This window comes from Calliphora vicina, chromosome 3 (assembly GCF_958450345.1).
Source record: "Calliphora vicina chromosome 3, idCalVici1.1, whole genome shotgun sequence".
Taxonomy (NCBI): domain Eukaryota; kingdom Metazoa; phylum Arthropoda; class Insecta; order Diptera; family Calliphoridae; genus Calliphora; species Calliphora vicina.
This window is the reverse complement of record NC_088782.1, coordinates 77,406,791-77,428,519: the sequence shown is the minus strand read 5'-3', so window position 1 is coordinate 77,428,519 and position 21,729 is coordinate 77,406,791. Positions and strand designations below refer to the sequence as shown.

At 29.0% G+C, this 21,729-nt stretch overlaps 1 protein-coding gene across 1 annotated transcript; it reads right to left on the bottom strand.

Moving 5' to 3' along the window:
- Positions 1-1,111: 1,111 nt before the first annotated feature.
- On the bottom strand, positions 1,112-21,411 carry l(3)02640 (porphobilinogen deaminase-like protein l(3)02640). Its single transcript, XM_065503892.1, has 4 exons — positions 21,039-21,411; positions 17,510-17,582; positions 2,948-3,217; positions 1,112-2,885 (listed from the first exon to the last, which is right to left on the bottom strand). The coding sequence occupies exons 1-4, from the start codon at positions 21,087-21,089 to the stop codon at positions 1,546-1,548; spliced, it is 1,734 nt and encodes a 577-aa protein (XP_065359964.1). The 5' UTR covers positions 21,090-21,411; the 3' UTR covers positions 1,112-1,545.
- Positions 21,412-21,729: the final 318 nt, after the last annotated feature.

Genomic DNA, 21,729 nt, shown 5'->3' with positions numbered 1-21,729 from the left:
ACAAATTGAAAAAAAAAAGTTATGAGCAACGTAAAAAATATAAATCGAAAATAAAAGTTATGAGCAACGAAAAAAAATATTTATTATGAATAACTCTTATTTGAAAACGTAAAAATTATTCATTGATTTATGCCTAACTTTTTCAGTCACAAAAAATTTAATAACAGTTATTTTTGGTCTCTGAAAAATAAGCTTTTATTTTAATATTTATCAAAATATGTTAATTTTGTTCCTAAATTTCTGGTTCTAGTGGCCTGAGACACGTTAATGGCCTGGCGATTTTTTAATAACTTTAAAATTTTTTAACCAATTTTTGCCTTTTATATCTTATTAGAACGACAATTACGTACACATTTCGATTCTTTTAAATTAAATTGTAAAAGTAATTATTTAATGGCAAAATTTTTACAAAAACTGCAAAAAATGCATTTTTCCCATTGTAAATGCACCTTAAAACTAAATCGCTAAGTCGGCACGGGTTGCGCTTCTTAGAACAAGTTTTCAGCGGGTATGCGTAAAAAAAACGATATCGAAAAATAATGGACACCCTAACGCCGACCTGAAATTTCAAAATAAAATGGAGCCCATTGTTCCTTCCAGATATAGAGGAACATACAGTAAAAATTTCAGGAGGATCGGTGTAGTGGTTTAGCCTCCCATAAGGAACAAATAAACAGACATACATACATACATATGTATATAGAAGAAAGTAGATGTTGCACCTTATAAAAATTTTTTAATTTTTTCTCGAATAAAAAAAAAATATTTTTTTTACCAATTTTTATTTTTTTGGCCTAAATTACTTACATATTTCTACAAAATTTTTTTTTATGTCATTAGCGGTATAGTGTAAACATTTGATTTTGCCACGCCCCTCCACCCACAAACCGAAAATCAAAAATCTGACTTTAGTGTCTATTCTAATGATTCCCTGAAAATTTCATCAAAATCGGTCCAGCCGTTTTTGAGTCCATACGGAACATACATACACACATCCATTATTATACATATATGCAGAAGGTGCTTAATATAGCTCAAATATTAGAAGATAATTATAAAAAATACTTACGCTATATTTCAGAAATGCTATACTGTATTTATAATGTTACAATTTGTTTAATAATGCCATTCCTTTATTTAAATATGTAATATGTTTAACTAAAAATTTAATATGTATGTATAACTAAAATAAAGTTTTCCATTTGATCCATTTCGATCGATTTAACGGTATGTTTCTTGACTTTGAGTTAACATAGTTGTTGTGATTATAGTTTTAAACAGAATGAATTATTATGATAAACTATTTTGGTTGATTTAATGAAATGTAGTTATATTTATAATGATGATAACAAACAAAATAACGAAAAAAATATTAATAAAAAACAAAATGTGTACATATACAACTATGTAACAAATGATCAATATAACGAACAAATTTGATATAATGCCCCCATACACATTAAGATTGCTGGATAGCTTGAATTAGGAAGAACATTAGAAGATTTATAATGTCAACAATTAGGCCAGAATACGGATGTAGTTCTATTATGATTTACTATGAATTTCAGCCTGAGCACACTTCATTACATCTAAGGCACCTTTTTTAATCAAATCCTCTGCCAATTGTTGTCCCAAACGATTGCTTTTCACATACAATTCTCGATTGTGACAGGCATGGTGATACAGTCCACAGAACAAATTGTCTACATCTTCAATTAGGATGTTGGCGATTTTTTGCGATTGAGGCTTTTCATCGTCGGTATAGTCAAACATTTTAACAGTCTTTTGTAAAAAGGGGCACTTTCCATGTACTGCAGATTCAGTATCCTGAGGTTTTGTCGCAAATACAGGGTCATTTGGCTTGTGCATCGAGGCGAAGGGACATTTCGATGCCGCAGACACAGAGGGTGAACAATCAACCTCGTCTCCATTTGATGTTCCAATTATGCTATTACCATTGGGGTTATTGTTGGTCATTGGACATTTTCCTACTGCAGCAAGTGCTATTTTTGCGTCGTTGCCCACAAACGGGCATTGACCCATGACATCCTGCCCAATATCAATTGGTAGTGGACAAGATTTTGTCATAGTTTTGTCTGCATCTCCGCCACCAGGTTCACAATTCATATTGCCATTAGCAGCGTCACTTTTAATTTCCGAACTCACAACCGGACATTTTCTCGCCAAACTAATGTGCTTTTCGACTAACTCTTCAATGTTATACGATCCGGACAATGCTTCGACGTCAGGATCATCGTTAATTATAGGAGGACTATTTTGGCTCTGCATTACGGGGCTGTCATTCGGTCTTGTGCGCTTCATGGGAGGCTCATCGCCGCTACTCTCATCACCATCTATGTTATTGTTCTCAATTTCTACGCCAAGTGAACATGACATTTTCTCTCGAATCTCCACAGAGCCATCAAGACTCCAAACAGCGCCATCCAAGTGTAAATTTAGATTTTCACATTTGTAGGAATATTTCGTCAAATCACCGTTTAGAATGCTAACGACGGCAACGGGAGCACTGCAACCACCTCCGAGTGTTTTGAGAAAACTCCGTTCAGCCAAGATGCGACATGTGGTGGTCAGACACATAAGACTTCGAAGCATGCTCAAAATGTCGGTGTCATTTGATCGACACTCTACCGCCAAAGCACCCTGTCCCACGGCATACAATAAATCAGTCGGCTCCAAAATTTGACTTATGCGATCATGCCATCCCATACGCACCAAACCAGCTTGTGCCAAAATAATGCCAGCAAATTTCGAATCGACTGCATCCAGTTTGGCCAAACGGGTATTTAAATTTCCACGTATATCACAAACAATCAAATTCGGATATTGCCTCCGCAGTTGAGCGGTTCTCCTCAATGATGAAGTGCCTACAAACGAAAGAAGTTTCATGAGAAAATCATGATATTAATACCATTTTCAAAATTCTTACCAATAACACTTCCTTTGGGCAGGGTAGCAATTGTGTGACCTTTAAAATTCGACCTGAGAACAAGAGCATCTCTAGCGTCCTCTCGTTCAAGTACTGCACCAATAGCCATGCCAGTTGGTAATGCGGTGGGTAAATCTTTTAACGAATGTACGACAAAATCAACACCACCATTACGTAATGCATCTTCAAGGTCTCTCGTAAAAAGACTTTTTTCTCCAATTTTGGGCAGTGATATATTGAGAACGCGATCTCCAATAGTTGTCATAGTATCTGAAACCAAATATATTTAATTTTCAATTAGTTTTATAAATAACATGATAAGTACTTTACGCATTATAATGCGTTTGTGCTGATGTTTGTAACGTTCAAAAATATTAGTGTAACCGATCGACTCAGAATCACTTTCATCCAAGGATGTAGCCTATTGAAACTAGCTGAAATTGGTACATTATTTCAGTTTAATTTATAAAGGTATCTACTAGGGTATTCGAATTATTAGATTTTTCTCTTGTTCGGATAAAACGAATACGAAAGATTTTAACTTGTTTGAATAATTCGATCACACGTTTAAAATTAATGGAATTATTCGAATAATATACATTTTTTTAAAAAAAGTAAAGAATGAAGTTTTGATGTCGGTTTTTAATATTTTATTGTTAAAGAAAAGCAAAAAATAACGTTAAAGTTAACAATTCAAGTATTGATAATGTTAAAAAACATTCGAAAACAAAGTCCATCATTAAATTTTCATCAGAAATATTCTGATCAGATTATCTCCCGAACAATCTACAAAACAATTGACTAGCAAATCCTTTAGTTTCCGCTTTTTAGCTATGTTTTAAAAAATGTGAGCTAGTTGGACATGATCCTGAATTCAAATACAATATAAACGTATTAAGAACTTTTTTTTATGTCGTTCATTACTTCAGGTTTTAAATTGAGTAACTAATTCTTTAGTAAATTAATTATTCACAATTTCTAAATTATTTATAACAAATTTTATTATACATCAAGCTCTATCAACGTTGCCGAATCTTTGCTTAATAAAGTGGTCTTGGGGAATTACTCAATAAAGGGAATCTTTCCAAAGTTTATATCATAGTCAATGAACGTGGCTAATTTGAAGTCAGGTAGTGCATGATTGAAGCATTTACAAATACGCAAAAAGTTTATTACCATGTTAGACAAGGATGTTCTACGATGTTCAAAATCATCTTGCAACAAAACGTTAGTTTGCAATATTTATGTTTATCATTCGATTTATTAAATATTACGTACGCGGTTAATAACATCACTTATATATTTTAAGATCATGGCCTTCATCTATTTCAATGTAATCATTATAAATCTCATCCTCAATATCACTTTCGACGACCGTTTCAAAATCACATTCTCCATCACATTCAACTCCACTTTAATCTAAATTAAAATTTTGATTATTAATTGCGATTCTTCTAATATTTCACCAGCTAAATAACAAATATTTTATTCCGTACCTTTTATTTTCATTGGTTCATGCCCTAAGTTAAAAATTTTGAATGATTTGTTTTTAGAATTGTAACTTCTTGCAGTAATATTTATATATTTATAGAAGGAGCTATCGGAACACTCATCTACAGTGATCGAAAGTCCTTTGTCTTTAGTTATTGTCGAATTTCAGAATTATGAACATTTTTAAGCAATTTAATAAATTTAAATATATATGAACATTTATTATTTTTATTCGATTATTCTACATAAAATTGTTCGAATTATTCGTTATTCGAAAATGGCCATTTTCAAATTGTTCGAATAATTATTCGTAAGAAATTATTCGATTAATCGAACGATCATTAGTCGAATTAATACCCTAGTATCTACACAAATTTCGCTCCAAATAAATTTTATATATACGGAATTCATATCACCAAATTGTATGATGAAAATCACTTTAACGTGCATAAATCTCTTAAAAATGTAGGTATACACAATGTCGGTGCAGTGAAATAAGGCCATAGGCAATAAGGCCATATGGCTCTATTGCTCAACTAGTTGGGAAATAAGACCATATGGCCTTATTTCCCATGGTAGAAGTGAAATAAAGCCATTATGGCATTATTGCATCTTAGAAATTTTTTTGTTTGCTTAAATGATTTATTTAATTTGACAAAAAAAGAAAGTTCAATCAAAAATTAAGGAACATCCACTCCGAAAAAAAAGTATTTTTTTAATAATTTATTTACAAGAAAGGCTTTATTTAGCGAAGCCGCCTGCCGCATTCCATGGAGGAGAAAGTCCCTAAGAGCGGCCGCAGGCCGCCATGCAGAAAAACTTTATTTGCGAAGACAAGTGTTTTTGCACTCAGTAGCAGGCTTGGGCGATGCCAATTACATTTTCCATTAAATTACTTTAGGTGTAATTGCAATTGATAATTTCAAATTACAATTACATGTAATTGTAATTGAAGAATTATGATTACAATTACTGGTAATTGTAATTGCGATTTTTCAATTACAATTACATGTAATTGTAATTTGAAAAATTCAATTACAATTAACAGTAATTGTAATTGAAAAATGGCAATTACAATTACCAGTAATTGTAATTGATAGAAAAAGCATATGTAATTTATTAAAAAGTAATTTAGTTACTTTAAATTCAATTACATTTATAAAAAAATTAAACCGGTTTACAGTTTTTTTCATCTTTGTAAACTCGACCGGTTTCAGGTTTCTTTAACGGTTTTAATGAAATATGTTTTTTTAAAGCTCATTTAAACATATTTTTAAAAACTTTGATACTATTTTTAAAAATATTATTTCGTCAAAGATATAAAATAATTGCATAAAGAATTAAAAAATGTAAAATTTTCGAGGATTTATTACTCAATTCTTAAGGACCATACAAGGACCATTTACGAACACATTAAGCTGCATAAATATCTTAAAAATATTAATATTGAACAAAAATTCCATACCTATCCGTAATTTATATTTGCAAATCATACTACAGGATTTTGTGAATATAGTCCATATTTGGCTATACCTCCCATATAAGGTCAACTCCCGAATAAGATCGTAATAAATTTCTTACAAATATAGTTATCAAGTTGAAATTCGAAACAAAAAATTTCAATATATATAAAAATCACTGTACTCAATTTTATGAAGATAAATTATCGTCATAGCCTTCGCATGAGAAACATTTCCGGAAAACTCATTAACCTTCACAAATCTCCAAAATAAATCTTTACTGAACCAAGTAGGTCATAGCCCCACATATGTCCCTCAACCCAAAAATACATTAACGCACATTTATATCGATCAAAATTTTAACAGAAATCAGTTTCAAGTAGACAGAAATCATACTATTTGATTTTGAGACTATGGGTTCATAATTATATATTGCACGTATATAAGGCTCATATCCGGAAAATTCATTAAACGCGAATATATGTATATTAAAATTTCCGTATGCAAAATTTTGAACTATGTCTAAATATATTTGTATACCCTTTTTTATAATCGGATTCTTCACTTGAATTATATATAATTATTTTACAATCAAAATGAAATAACTTCTGCGCAAAATAGTATTTTTAACAATTGTTATATTATTTCATATATTTATTTAATAGTATTTCAATGACCTTTTCTCAATCCTCATACATAATAGGATCTTTATACCAATGTAACTTCTATAATTCTCATCATATTTCGGTGGAGGGTATTTCAGACTCGGCACGGCCGAATATAGTACTCTTACTTGTTTTTAAATGTAAATCATAACTTACAAATTTACTTCGTTTTAAAAATAGTTTGTTAATTTTGTTCAATATTCGTACATCATATTTAAAAAATGGTCAATATGTTAGTTCTGAGAAGTAAATGTTCTAATTTAGAGGGATATAAAATGATATGAAGTTGGAGTTTCGAGTTAATACGTCTTGAAAAGAGTAGAATGTATACTTTGAATTTCAGAGAATTCGAAGTTGCTAAAAATCCATATACATATGTACTTCGAAAAAATTTAAAAAATATTGTTTACAAACTATACTTTTCAATCTTTTTTGGGAAACTGAAGACTAATTTAATTAATCGAGTATGCATCAGTAGATATGTATGTGTTACTATATAATATACTGGTCTTCGGCATTCTACTGCACACTATAAAAATAAGTAATTGGTAACTTCTGTAATTTTATATTTTTTAATAATAAATACTTTGAAAGTAATCATTACATAGTTTTAGTCATATTACTATTACTTTTTCTTAATTTTGTAATTGTAATTGACATTTTTCAATTACAATTACATGTAATTGTAATGTAAAATTTTGCAATTACAATTACTTGTAATTGTAATTGAAAAATTCAATTACAATTACATGTAATTGTAATGTGCTATTGGTCAATTACACATTACAAGTAATTGTAATTGCAAAAATCCAATTACAATTACAAGGTAATGGTAATGTACCAGTAATATATTACACAATGTAATCATTACCGCCCAAGCCTGCTCAGTAGTATGGCTTGCAACTATTCGGTTTCGCAGGAAAAGGTTTTTTTTATTGGAGGCCTGCGGCCGCTCTTAGGGGCTTTCTCCTACATGGAACGCGGCAGGCGGCTTCGTTAAATGAAGCCTTTCCTGCAAATGATTATAAAATATTTTTTTTGTCGCCTGTCACGAGAAAATAACTATACGTATGTTTGTAATTATAACAAGCTATTTTACACTGATATGGCTTTATTTCCACTTTGACCATTAATTGAATATGACTTTATTTCACTCCCTCGGTGGTAATAAAGGCCATATGGCCTTATTTCATTGCACCCACAATGTATATTAATAGACCATGGCTATAAACATACAATTTAACAGAAATAACTTTCCATAATTGGTCATCTTTATATATATAATTCTTCTGTACGTGTTATAGTAACTGAACTCGTTCTTAACGGCTGGGCCAATTTCGATGAAATTTGTTGTGTTGGATGGTTTAGATTCACAATTGACCTAGGTACAATGGGCATGGAACCTCCCATACAAAGTAAAAATTTATTAATGCATATCTTTAGAACTATTATAGTGGCAGTCTTCAAACTTTGTGTGAGCTATGGAAGAACAACGTTTGCCGGGACAGCTAGTATCTCTTATATAAGTCCCACTTGCTAAAATCACTCACGAATATAAATTATTGAAATTTTAAATGAAAAATTTGTTTGCTCATTTACTTAGTGAAGGTCTTATTTGTATACCCTTAAAACTCCACCGAATTTTACAAAAATCTATGCATAAATAATCAAATTACGACAAAGTCGTTGCATTTTTTTTAATAAGAAAAAACTTACATATCATCACCTAAAATGCAAAAATAACGTAACATCACTATACAATTAAAACTACTTGAGATATTGAAACAAAATTTTCAAATCTGAATTACAATGGCACTAGAAATATATACATATTATAACAAGTAAGAGAGCTATATTCGGCTGTGCCGAATCTTATATACCCTTCACCAAATTATAGTTTAAAATAAATTTGTTTAAATATTTTTAGGTAAATGCTTTAAATAGCAAACTTCTCGAAAGCATGTCTGACAGAATTATTGAAGATTATCTGGGGTCTTCAGAAAATTGATTTCAACATACAGACGGACATGGCTTAATCGACTCCGCTATCTATAAGGATCCAGAATATATATAGTTTATAGGGTCGGAAATGAAAAATGTAGAAATTACAAACGGAATGACAAACTTATATATACCCTTCTCACGAAGGTGAAGGGTATAAAAAAAACAAATTTTTTCAAAGCACACTTTAGCTATGTGTCTTATGTTATTTTGAATTGCTGTTTTCTAAAACCAAAATAACGTATCATCAATATAAATTTGTATGAAAAAATAAAATTATTTTTTTTGTTTTAAATGAAAGCAGTTGTAGATATTAGCTATGTTCAATAACTAAAAGTTGTTACTAGTTAGTAACAATTGTTACTGGAAAAGCGTTCATTAACTCAAAAACTTGCAAGTAGAGAAAAAATCAAGAGCGTATAAATTTTGGAGAGTGTTCTCTCGTTGCAAACTATTACAAGTTCTATTTTGAACTCGTAATAGTTAGCAGCTTATATTTTATATGTTTTGTGTTATTGTTTATTTATTTAAAATTTTATTTTTGTGGTGAAAAAATGCCAAAACAAAATAATTTTCAATAAAATTAAAGAAAATGTGAGTATTTATACATTTTAAAAGGAATAAAATAAGAAAATTGTGTGTATAAAACAATTGTTACTGGAAAAGCGTTCATTTACTTTTTACTATTTTTGAGAATTTAAGAGAGTAATTTTGTAAGTTTTGATTTTATTCTCTTGTTGCAAGTATTTACTGGGAAAGTAAATGAACAGACCTATTATTATATTTCGTCTTTTTTTTTTAAATTTTGATAACTAAACTACTTATTTAAACTAAAAAAGATACTTCATTATATTTTCATAAAGTCTGCAAAAAAGAATCAATTGCAATTGTATTAGGAAACTACCTAAAATAAAGTAAATATTATTTATTAATTAATTACTCATACGCATACATACGTTATTTTGTTTAAGAAAATCGTGCACTTGTTGATACTTTGTTTTGAATTTTGGTTATAACTTGGTTATTTTTTATTGTAAAAGTTTAAAATTTTGTACACATAAGGGCAATTCCATGTCATCGTACTTGACATTTGTACACCTATGGAGTGGAATAGATTTTGCAAAAACAATAGTATCTGAAAAATAATTTGGTCTTTATGTTCCATTCAGAGGGTACTATATTTTAAAATAATAAAAAGTTCTTTCGAAATATTGTTGTCCAAAATGTTGAGCGAAATAAGATATACTACGTGACATAAAACGGAACTCATTTTGAGGTACATGTAGAAATATGCGAAAATATTCGAATCGTGAGAGGCGTAAAATTTACTATCGTACGTGACAGATTTTTCTCTTATAATAAAACAATATATGTTCTGTAAATATATGTATATCTTCAGAAGATGAAGCTGAAAAATTAGTGTCCTTTTATCCCAAAAAGGAAATAATTCTTTTTATTTCCTTATAACCTCGAAACTCTAACTCCTTTATAATTTCTTTGGAATCTGAGAAATTATTAAGTATCGATTTAGATACAAAGGAATTCACAGCCCACTAAAAATCTAAAAAATCTGATAAAATTTACATTTATCTTTTTTAATGTTATAAATATCGTTTGCTAAATTATGAATATTGATTTCTAGAACGCACTTTTTCAGCCCGAATATAAATAGTGCCCCGAAATATATATATATAAGTTGTAAGTAACAATCTGTAGAAATTCTGGATGACATAGAAAGTGTATCTTTAGAAGTGTCCTTTCCAAGAGACTTAATGCTGACCCTTTTTTAAATACTGACCCTTACTGCACTTGAAAAATGTATGAAACTCCCTTGAAAAGCGGGCCATGTAAGCCTCGATACCGAGCAATTTGTCTAAATAGACTAGATCTGAGCTGGACAGACTCGCTGCATGAGTGACTTACAATGAATACCCTTATTTTTAAAACAAGCTTTTAGTTAAATGTTCCAAGAAAGAAGAAAATAAACTATAATTAAATCAAATTATTGATTACATTATAAATGGTCTTCCATAGGGACTTCTGAACTTGTGAATTTAGGGCTGGAGTTTTCACCGTCAATGGTGATGGCCAGAATTGGATGATATGGACAACTACAGGACGACGCTACGGCTCGATTTGAAGACTATAGTAATGTGAACTGGCCACCGGGATCGTTGGATTTGATCCAGTTGGACTTATTCTTTTGAGGTTTTCTTAAGTTTAAGGTCTATGGGAATAAGCCACTAACCACATCAGCCCTCAAAGCCAACATAGCCCATGCCATCGGTCAAATTCAGCCTGATTCATGCGCCAGAGTCATGGAAAATTGGACATAAATAGTTTAATTTAATTTAAAGTTTATTTTCTTATTTTTAAGCATTTAAATAAAAGCTTGTTTTAAAAATGTTTTTTATTATACATTTATTTTGCACCCATTCACTAACTTTAAAACTTAAAAAAGTGTTTCTTATGTAGACTTTTTGAGAAATTACTTTTTTATCAAAAAAATAAAAATAATTAGAAAAATTACAAAAATCTAAAATGTTTTTGAAAAATAAGAAAAAAATGGGATATGTATGGACTTGATCATCAATTTCTCTTACGATCATTTTCATATGTTTACCAAAAATAACTTATAAATATATTTTACTTCATCAAATGTCTTTACGTTTTTTGGTAAACATCTATTTAATAAAAGTATATTTTAGAGGTACAATTTTAATCAGGAATATGTACTAAAAAGTACTACATTATTTCATCATTTTTAATTTTTTCATAAACATAAAATGCATATTTGTTTAAATTAAAGAAATAGTAAATATGTATGTACAAACGTACCGTAAGTTAATGTTATCTGTGCCTACTATAATACTGTATCTATTTCATACATGCAAGAAACCCATCTTATCATAATTGTACTTTGAAAATTGTTTTCAATGGTGACTAATCAATATTTGGTTTATTAATTACTTGCCGTTTTTATACAAATTTCCAACGCTGTGAAGTTTAAGATGTTTTTTTGTTAATGTAATAAAGAGTAGTTTTATTAGATATAAGCATTCGTTATCAATTATGTGCGTTTTAGTAATAATTAAATTATATTGTTTTTATAAGAGCATTTCAACTTTCATTAGTCCTTTAAGTAAATATGTATGTACACTGATGGACGAAAGTCACCGCCATTTCCCTTCAGAATGTTTAAAGGACTACCACTTTATAAATATAATTGAAACACAAAATTTTATTTTTTCAACAAAAACAATAATTCAATTTAATTATACTTCAGTTAAAACAAGTCTTTTTAACTTAACCTAATTTACAAATACGTACCGTGGCGATCCTTTACACATCCTAAAGAGGAAATGGCGGTGAATTTTGTCCATCAGTGTATGTATTTTGTTAATTTGAAAATGTCGTTTTTTAAGTTCATAAATAATCGATAAGCAATATGGTTTTACATAAATTTGCGTAATTTGAATTTTATATAAATACGTACATACAGTTGCGAACAAGATGGTAGCACTAGATTTTTAAATATTTTGACTGTTTTCGAAGTGTACTGTGTTTGACAAGCAGAAGAAGGTGTGGGCGTCGAATACATATATTGCCTACAACCTGAACTTCCTTATAAAAGAAAATATTGAAAAAACAAATTTCAAGTATCGTGAAAACTGAAAGTAACAGCTTAAAAAGCACAAAATTCTACATCAGCAGGCAAAAAATTAATGTGAAATATGAAACGTTATTTTTATAGTCACGTGTTGAAATTACATATTGTGAGAAAAAAAAACAAAAAAATTTATAAAAAAAAAATAAAACAAGTAAGAGTGCTATATTCGGCTGTGCCGAATCTTATATACCCTTCACCAAATTATACTTCAAAATTTTAAATATTTTTAGGTAAACAAAATTTAATTTTTTTTCCAGTTGTTTTTTGAATTTTTTGAAAAAAAAAATTTTTCGATTGTTATTTTAAATTTAATTATTTTTTTTTTTTAAATTTAAAATTTTTTTTTTTAAATTTAAAATTTTTTTTTTAAATTTTAAAATTTTTTTTTTTAAATTTAAAAAATTTTTTTTTTTAAATTTTAAAATTTTTTTTTTTGTTTTTTAAATTTTTTTTTTTTTTAAAAAAAAAATTCGGGTTCAAAATTTTTTTTTCCCGATTTTGACCCATTGTAGGTCCAACTTACTATGGTCTTATATACGTCGTTGCAAATGTCTTTGAAATATCTATCATTAGATATCCATATTGTCTATATTAATGTCTTAGTAATCCAGATATAGGTAAAAAATAGGTCAAAAATAGAGGTTGTCTTGGTTTTTTCCTCATATCTCAGCCATTTGTGGACCGATTTTGCTGATTTTAAATAGCAAAATTCTCGAAAGCATGTCTGACCGAATTATTGAAGATTTGGATCCCGAAGATATCTGGGGTCTTCAGAAAACTGATTTCAACAGACAGACAGACAGACAGACATACAGACAGACAGACAGACAGACAGACAGACAGACAGACAGACAGACAGACAGACAGACAGACAGACAGACAGACAGACAGACAGACAGACAGACAGACAGACAGACAGACAGACAGACAGACAGACAGACAGACAGACAGACAGACAGACAGACAGACAGACAGACAGACAGACAGACAGACAGACAGACAGACAGACAGACAGACAGACGGACATGGCTTAATCGACTCCGCTATCTATAAGGATCCAGAATATATATACTTTATAGGGTCGGAAATGAAAAATGTAGAAATTACAAACGGAATGACAAACTTATATATACCCTTCTCACGAAGCTGAAGGGTATAAAAATTGTGCAAATACATAAATACTATTTGTAATAGTTAATATCAAAAAATTAACAAATCTAATTATGCAACCATCAAGTTCAAGTATTTATTGATATGTTTTGGTTAAATTTAAATTTGAATTATTTGTGAAAGTGAAAAAATGGATTTTATCAGTTCAAATGGACATAAAGTTATTAGCTGGGCTCAGCTGGGCAGAGAATTTAATATAATTTAAAAGCCTGGACAGTTAAGCGTTGTTTCATAAAAAAATATGTTGTGCATCGCTGCGCCTCGTAAACTATATGTAAATTAGTAACAGCTTCACCCATTAAGTCTACCTACAAAAAGCACTTTGCGATTCTGATAAACGTTTTATCGATGTCGTTGTTATTGTTATTGTCATCGTTTTTTGTTATATAAGAGATGTGCAAATGTTGTGGTTATATTCTTGTATTATTACTTTTACCAATTACTTTTCTTTATTTCAGTTAAGTTTAGTTTTCCATCCGTTGAGTTTCTAATCGTGAATGAATAACACGCGGGATTTTAACAATTTAACTCTCACGCACTCACGCTTGTACATACATGCTTGTTTAAAATTATTTTCTTGTGGTTAATACGAAGTCATCCGATATCAGGCAATTTAGCTTAATAAAAAAATCATGATAGTCAGCGCGATCACGAGAATTTTAATGTTTTAAATCGGGAGCCAGTTATCACTCATGTCTACATCTGTAGTTTTTATATTGTCTCATTTTAAATATTGTGTTATATACATATATTTCAATGCAGTGCATTTAAACTTTGCAGGAACCGAAGTCTTTTAGTGGCAGGAGTTGGGAAAGATCTCTATTATTCAACCTCCCATTACTAGTTAATATAATGATATCATCTTAAAACAATATTTTAGTTTCTTTACTGATGTAGTTCTATATATATAGGAGAATTAATTATTAATTTGTATGGGGGGAACCCGATTCCACCCTCGTATACCGTTCCGATTTTGGTGGAACGTGAAGTTTGTTTTTAGAGTTACCCACAGCAAATTTAGTGTGCATAACTATTGTAGTTCTATAGATATAGCACAGTTAATAATTATTTTATATGGTGGGTAATTGACTTCCCCCTCCTATATCCATAAAATTTTGTTACAATATGCGGATTGGTCTAAGAGCTACACACGTAAAATTTTGCGAGCGTTGCTATTATTGTTGTTGAGATATTAATAAATCCGTTAAAAGGGCATTTGACCCCACTGTGCGTCCTATTAATTTTTACAGCCTTTTTGTATACATTTTGTTTAAATTTTTTCTAATTTTATACTTATTTAAACATTTTTTTTTCATATTTTATACTTATTAGTATTATTATCAGTATCAGTATCAGTATATTAGCACTCGTTCAACAATACTGTATTAACTCAAAATTTTTTTTAAATTAGAGGGCAAAAACTGTTTGTGATTACATTTTAAGAGAATTTGAAAATCCGAATACATCATAGTAAGCAAATTCCATTTGAAAATATATTAACATTGTTTTTCTTTAAAATTTTTGCAATTATTGCAAAATAAATCTATTTTTTAGTTACTACCATTTTTCTGGAAATTGTCGATATTTTTTTGTATTATTTTATTAATTATCACGAAAATGGTCTCAAATGTGGTTTTCAAGATGAAAGAGTAAATTTTTACAGTAGATAGATATTTATGTTGTTAGTTGATTTCTTGCAAAAAGTGAATTTTTAAAAATTTTGAGTTAATACCGTATTGTTGAACGAGTGCGATTGTACTTCATTTCTTAAAAAAGTGCAATGATTTTCATAATTTTTCCCATATGAAAACATTGTTAATTCAGAATTTGTGTAGATTTTATTTTTTAGAGCACTTTTTTTGGTTTATACAGCATAAATCCCTTTTTTTAGAGCACATGTCCGGTTTCCCTGGTCATATCTTTCTAAATTTAATTCTTAAAATAGATTATATTTGATGATTCTAACGATATTTCGATCGTTGTGTGGTTAAGTTTTTCCAGCCCAGACCGTATTTTTTCATGTTATTCAATAGCTATTGATATTGATTTGAAAATCTGGATAAATGTTCCTCTTTTTTAATGTTAAAATTTATTTTCTATAAGCAATTTTGCAATGTTTCCCGTGAACCGCTAAAACAAGAATTATCGAAAAATGAAACTTAGTTCAATATTAACCCTCCGTTAGTCGCAACTGATCTGGTTGATACATGCAAAATTTTTTTTTGTTTTTTATTTTATATTTTTAATGCAATTTTATTTTTATTACTCTTTTAAATACTTTGAATTTAATATATTGTTTTTATGTTTACGAAATTTAAAGTGAAGAGATTATTTTCAAACGCGGCTTTTTCTTTATTGATATCAATTGAAAATGATTGCGACTAACGGAGGGTTAAATATACAATAAATTCATAACCTTTTTACTAAATTTCACTTGATATTACAAAAATATTACCTCACAAACAATGAATGTCAGATTATTGAAAAAAACAAAATTCACATTTAAAATTTCAAAAACTTTGAACGCCATTTCAAAAAAAAAAATTGACTAGTGGCACTGCTATTTTACTTTTCGAAACTGTATGTATATGTAGGTAAGCACCTAAACATACACACAGGCTGTTAGCCAACACTTTAGACAAAACATATATATAATAATAATAAATTATATTATGACAACTATATCATTTTCTACAGAAACAAATGTAATTTTTCATTTGATATTCAGAAAAATAATGAGAATTTTCATTTGAAATTCGAAAAAGAACAATTGATAATGAGAATTGTCATTTATAATTCGGGACAAAACAATTGAATTCAATTGAAAATTCTTATTTTCAAGTTTTCTTTTCCGAATTATAAATGAAAATTCTCATTATCAATTTGTTCTTTTCCGAATTTGAAATTAAAAATATCATTTTCAATTCGAATTTTCTGAATATCAAATGAAAAATTTCAATTCCAATTGATCTTTTCTGAATTGAATTTACAATTGAAAAAGGTGTAGATTCATATTTTAATTTATGCAGACTCAAGTTCGCACAAATATTACAGATAATGCAATTTTGTAAACATCTGTAAGCATCTGTAATTGTTCACTTTATTGAGTTAGAACGTTATATACAAGCTTTTATACTTATATAGAAAATTTGTCAATTGAAATCTGAGGGAAAAGGATCTGATTAAAAGAGCTTTGAAATAGGGTTCATATATGTACTCTAAATTATAAACATCTAAAAATATGACATATGTTACATTTATATATATGTATGTAAATCTTTCATTAGTAAAACTAATATTAGATATTGTGTTATTAAAATCTGTAACTGAATCTTAAGGTAGGGTCACACATGACAAATATTTGATGAAAAAGACATAACCACTAAATAAAATATATTTTAATTCTTTTATTTATTTCAAAAACTTGCTTTACTTAGTTTGATTCAAAACAAAAAATTTAGTTTTATTTTATAGTAGTGACGTTTAGTGACGTATTTTATAGTAAATACGTCAAACAAATTTGTGCTAAAAAAAGTGGTTACGCTTTTTTTTAGCAAATATTTGCCATGTGTGACCCTACCTTTAGACTATAAAAATAGTAAGCAGTTGCCAGATAATTTTTGTATATCGTCAAAATGTTGAAACTATTTGATAATGTTAAAAGTATTATTGTAAATATTATAATTTTCATAGAACATATTTTGTCTTACAAAAACAACAATATTTTATCGTTTTAATCAGTCATAGGCTCACAGAGAGAAAACCGCATTTGTAAAAGTATGTATTTGTGTTTACATTGTTTATACATAGCACGTGTACAAACAATAAGTTCCGTGATCTCTTCTTTATACAGTGTAGACATTTCGAAAGCATGCATCATGACTAGAATTTGGGAAATTTGTATATTTTTCCGGTAAAAGTGGAAAATTTAAAACAGGAATCATAAAGTATTTCTTTTTAAATTACTATTGCGTAAATAGTTTCTGTATATACTGTAATTGATATCCGGCCACAAGAACTATAGCACGATTGTTTGTTTGTCATTCACTCTCGCATACATAAATGGTAGATTAATTTGAATTTATTTAATATTTTTTCTACTTACGTATTTCAAATTTTTTGTTCGGATAGAGTTTTTGTAAGCGTGAAATGACATGTTTCGTTTGAATGAGAGCCAGCTGAAAAAAAAGAAATTAATATTTTTTTTGTAGAAATAATAATATATTAGCAGCCGAATTCGTAACAAAAAATAAATTCGGAATAACGAGTGTATAAATTTTCTTTACGAGAATTTACACACAAAGAAACAGATTGTTCAGATTTTATTTTTTGTTGAGAATAATGACATAGAACAACAAGACAATGTAAATATGAGTTGTATTTTTGTAGCGATATACAATTATTAGCTCATGTGTATTCTTGATATTTCTACAAATTTGCCAATAAAAGCAATTTAGAAACTTTTCTCTTTTCTATTAGACTTTGATTGTATGAAAACACATTTTTTATTAAAATTTATATATATGTCGAAATTCAACCAGAATCTGAACCGATTTAAATACATTATTCACTAAAACAAAGAGAAAATCTGTAGACAAACAATTGTACCGAAAATGGTAGAAAAACGATCCTTCATAGAATGTAACTAAATGCAAGACTGTGCGACTGATGCGACAAGTGCGATCATAGAACTTTATCAATTTGATGACAACAAATTAAGTTTAAAACCAAATTTGTGCTTTTTCGAAAAAATAAGTTTTCTTTCAAATATTATTATTTTATTGGTACTTTCGCAATATTAATATCCATAGGGATCATAATGTCCCCATAATAAGCGAGGAGATCAAACTCTCCAGTTTAAACTACCTTTCAAAACGAATGTATCATCAAAATCCCCTTGCCAGGGAGTTGCTGTCATTTGAGGGTCAAAGACGACTGAGGCGATTGAAAATAGTGATTCTGGCCAGATAATCATTTTAAAGAGCACTCATGTTGGACATTGCAGAGGCAATAACAACTTTAGTTTTAGTTTAGGTTAAGATTTTAATACTGTAAATTTCTAAAAAGAAAGATTCAATAAAGAAATATATTAAATAAAAAAAATGTTATTATTTTGGAAATATGGTTTTATATTACTGAAGTGGAGATATAAATTAAAAAAAAGCATTCAACGTTTAAAAGTTTTGACCAGTTATTATTAATATTAAAGTTTTGAAAAAACTATAAAAAACCACATCAATTTTGTAGGATGGTATACCGACTTTGATTTTATAGGTTTGATATAACAAATTCAATCTTCATAAATGTTAATAATGTACAAAAACATTGCTGCCAGAAGTGTTTATAATCTGCTTAATGAAATAATACTTCTTATGAAGAATAAACCATTTATAATGGATTCTTATCAGAAAACATTTCAATCAAATGAAATTGAGTTTCACCTTTTATAAATAAAGATTATTAATATTATTCACAAAATATATTTTACTTTACTTTGATCAAAAATGTATTTAATCAAAAAATGGTTCATTTGGTTGGTTTGTTAACGGGGTAGTTCGCTGCGCGCAAACATTCAAGTATAGTCGAAAGGACCTCGTTTTGACAAGATCACACCACTCGTCAGATGTGTCATTTACTAGATTCAGCCTGTAGCCGTGACATTGCTCACATTGAAATATACCTTCTGTTACGGGTTATAAGTAGCGTTGGGCGTTTTTTGTCAAAAGAGCTCCCTAATTACTTGGCTTTCAGTCTTTTGAAGAAAATGTCTGAAGATATTACTTTTTGGCTAACTCATCTGTCTAATCTAAATAGTAGTCTCTATGTGCAGAGACCCAAACTAAAATAATGCCAGATATACGACCAAGCCTTGACATGACAGCACACTCATATTGGGTGTATGTCTTAAAAATGTGAGATTTTTTAAAATGTTTAGCTTTTTGGCTTCAATGTATTGGCCATTGTTTGCTATGACCTTTTCCTATCTTTCTGAGCCAAAAGTGATTTCCTTTAATAAAATCACTTTTGGCTCTTTCAAGGCCTCTCGGCTTCAATTCATATGGTACCCATTTTCCCTGCTTTTGGATGAATCCTGCTGCTTTCAAACGTGAGTTTTACAACAATCTTCGTGAAGTAATGCTTCCAATTCTTGGTCTTCAAATTTTTTGGCTGACCTAGGCGAGCTTTGTCTTCCGTGTCAAAATCACCAATACTGAACAAAATTCTACATTTTCGAAGGAAAAAAACCTTTGTTGATTACACTACAATGTTCAATAACTAAAAGAGAATGACCGAGAGAATGACACTTCAAAATGCATTCAAACGATACACCATCTATTGTTAATTCTGCATTTTTAAGTCTTACACCCAATACATTTTGTGACCAATTAAGGTGCATAGTAGAATGTTAATATTATATTGTTTCTCATCTATATTTTGAGTATTGGATTTTATAATTTGGATAATTGAATATAGATACAGTTTTCTTTATTGGTTGAATATAAATTTTTCGTAATTGAAATCCCTACTAAAATGAGATTTCAATTACAAAAACAGTATTTTCAATAACTTTTCTTATTAAAGTTCAACCAATAACTAAAATTGGTCGAATACCTATTATCCAAATTATCAAACTCAATACTCAAAAAGTAGAAATAAATTATTAAAGCTAATTGAATAGGTATCTGATAAATATGTATTCGAATTGAACCTGTTTAGAAAACAGTTCACTGATTTAGAGAGGTACATACCCATAACAAAAATAATTTATTGTCGGGTTGGTTGCAAATAGATTGAAGGCAATAAGTATACTTTGTGTTGAAAGTTTTAAGTGTATAAATAAATACCTAATAGGTATAATAGGTATTAGCAAAAGAAATATCTATTGGTTTAAAAACGTAACATTAAAGTAAATTAATAATACTTTCATTCATACGAAAATGAAAGTGCAATACATCAGCATTAAAGTTATCATTGATGTCAACAATTTTATAAAAGTTGGAGTCTCCAACAACCTGTAGATTTATATCAAATCTTTCTAACTTGATGTAGTTCATAGTAGATATGAATAAAGTTTCCCAACCATTTCATTGTACCTATTAATTTGTAAAAAAAAAATATTTCAATTTCGTGATTGTCGTATTTTTGTATTTCTTAAATAACTGGTCTGTGATTAATAAACAATTTTTGTGTATTGTATCTTTTAACATTTTATCTGCAATTGAAGGTATGTACTTTGAAATCTTGACTTCAGCATTCAGATATGTGCATATATACACATATACTTAATTATATGTACTTGGAAATATATACATAGATATGTAGATACATACCAGAATGTACTTGTATGATAATCACTTAAAGAAATATAAACATTTTGGGGTTTATTATTTAGTTTGGTTACTTTTGTGGCAAGATTGATTGTGTAACATTGCTCTTTAGACAGTTTAAAAACTTATTTATGTATATATTATATATAATTCACATAAAAAACAAAAAAAGAAATAAAAATTCTTTTCAAGCACAGTTTTAACAAATAAAATAAAACACACACGCACCAACAATTGATTGCTTAACTCAAAAAACAACAACAAACATTTGAAAATAATTATTTAATACAATCATGTTATTATTACCTCACTCTTTCTTGACCCAACTCGGATAGGTTTCTCTTCACTGGTCATCATTTCCTTTTGTTACAATTATTATTATTATTATTTGTCTTAATAAAATATTGTATTATTTTTAAAGATTTATAAAAAAAGACAAACAAAAATGCAGGTACTTGAGTTGTTTGCTGATGGTTGCAAAGAGAAAGCGTTTTGTTGTTGCAGATGGAGACTTTGTTTATAACGTAGAAGTTGAGAAACCTTTGGCAGTGAATTTCGATTCCAATTAGAGTTAAAAATGATAACGTGTCAGCACTGGAGCACCGTCAATATTTTTTCTATTAAGATGTTAAAAACTAACAATGATTACAAAATCCGTTTCAAGGAGAGAAAAATACAACACCAACAACCGTCTGTAATCACGAACGTGCTATAACTAAATTTTTTCTACACATTCGTTGTTGTCAATATTTCAGAAACCTCATCCCCATTTAAAGTAGTTGAATCCCCAAAAATCCTCAACACGATACTAAATCGTAGCTATGACCAATTATGGACCTTCAAAGTTCGAATATTGTATATATATTGTACATTAGTTCTAAAATTGTATATGGTGGCTTATTCTTATCATATTTTTCAAAAAGTAGGAAAATTTTTAATTAAGTTATATTTTATGTCCAATTAGTTATAACAACCTGTTGACAAAATATTATTAACA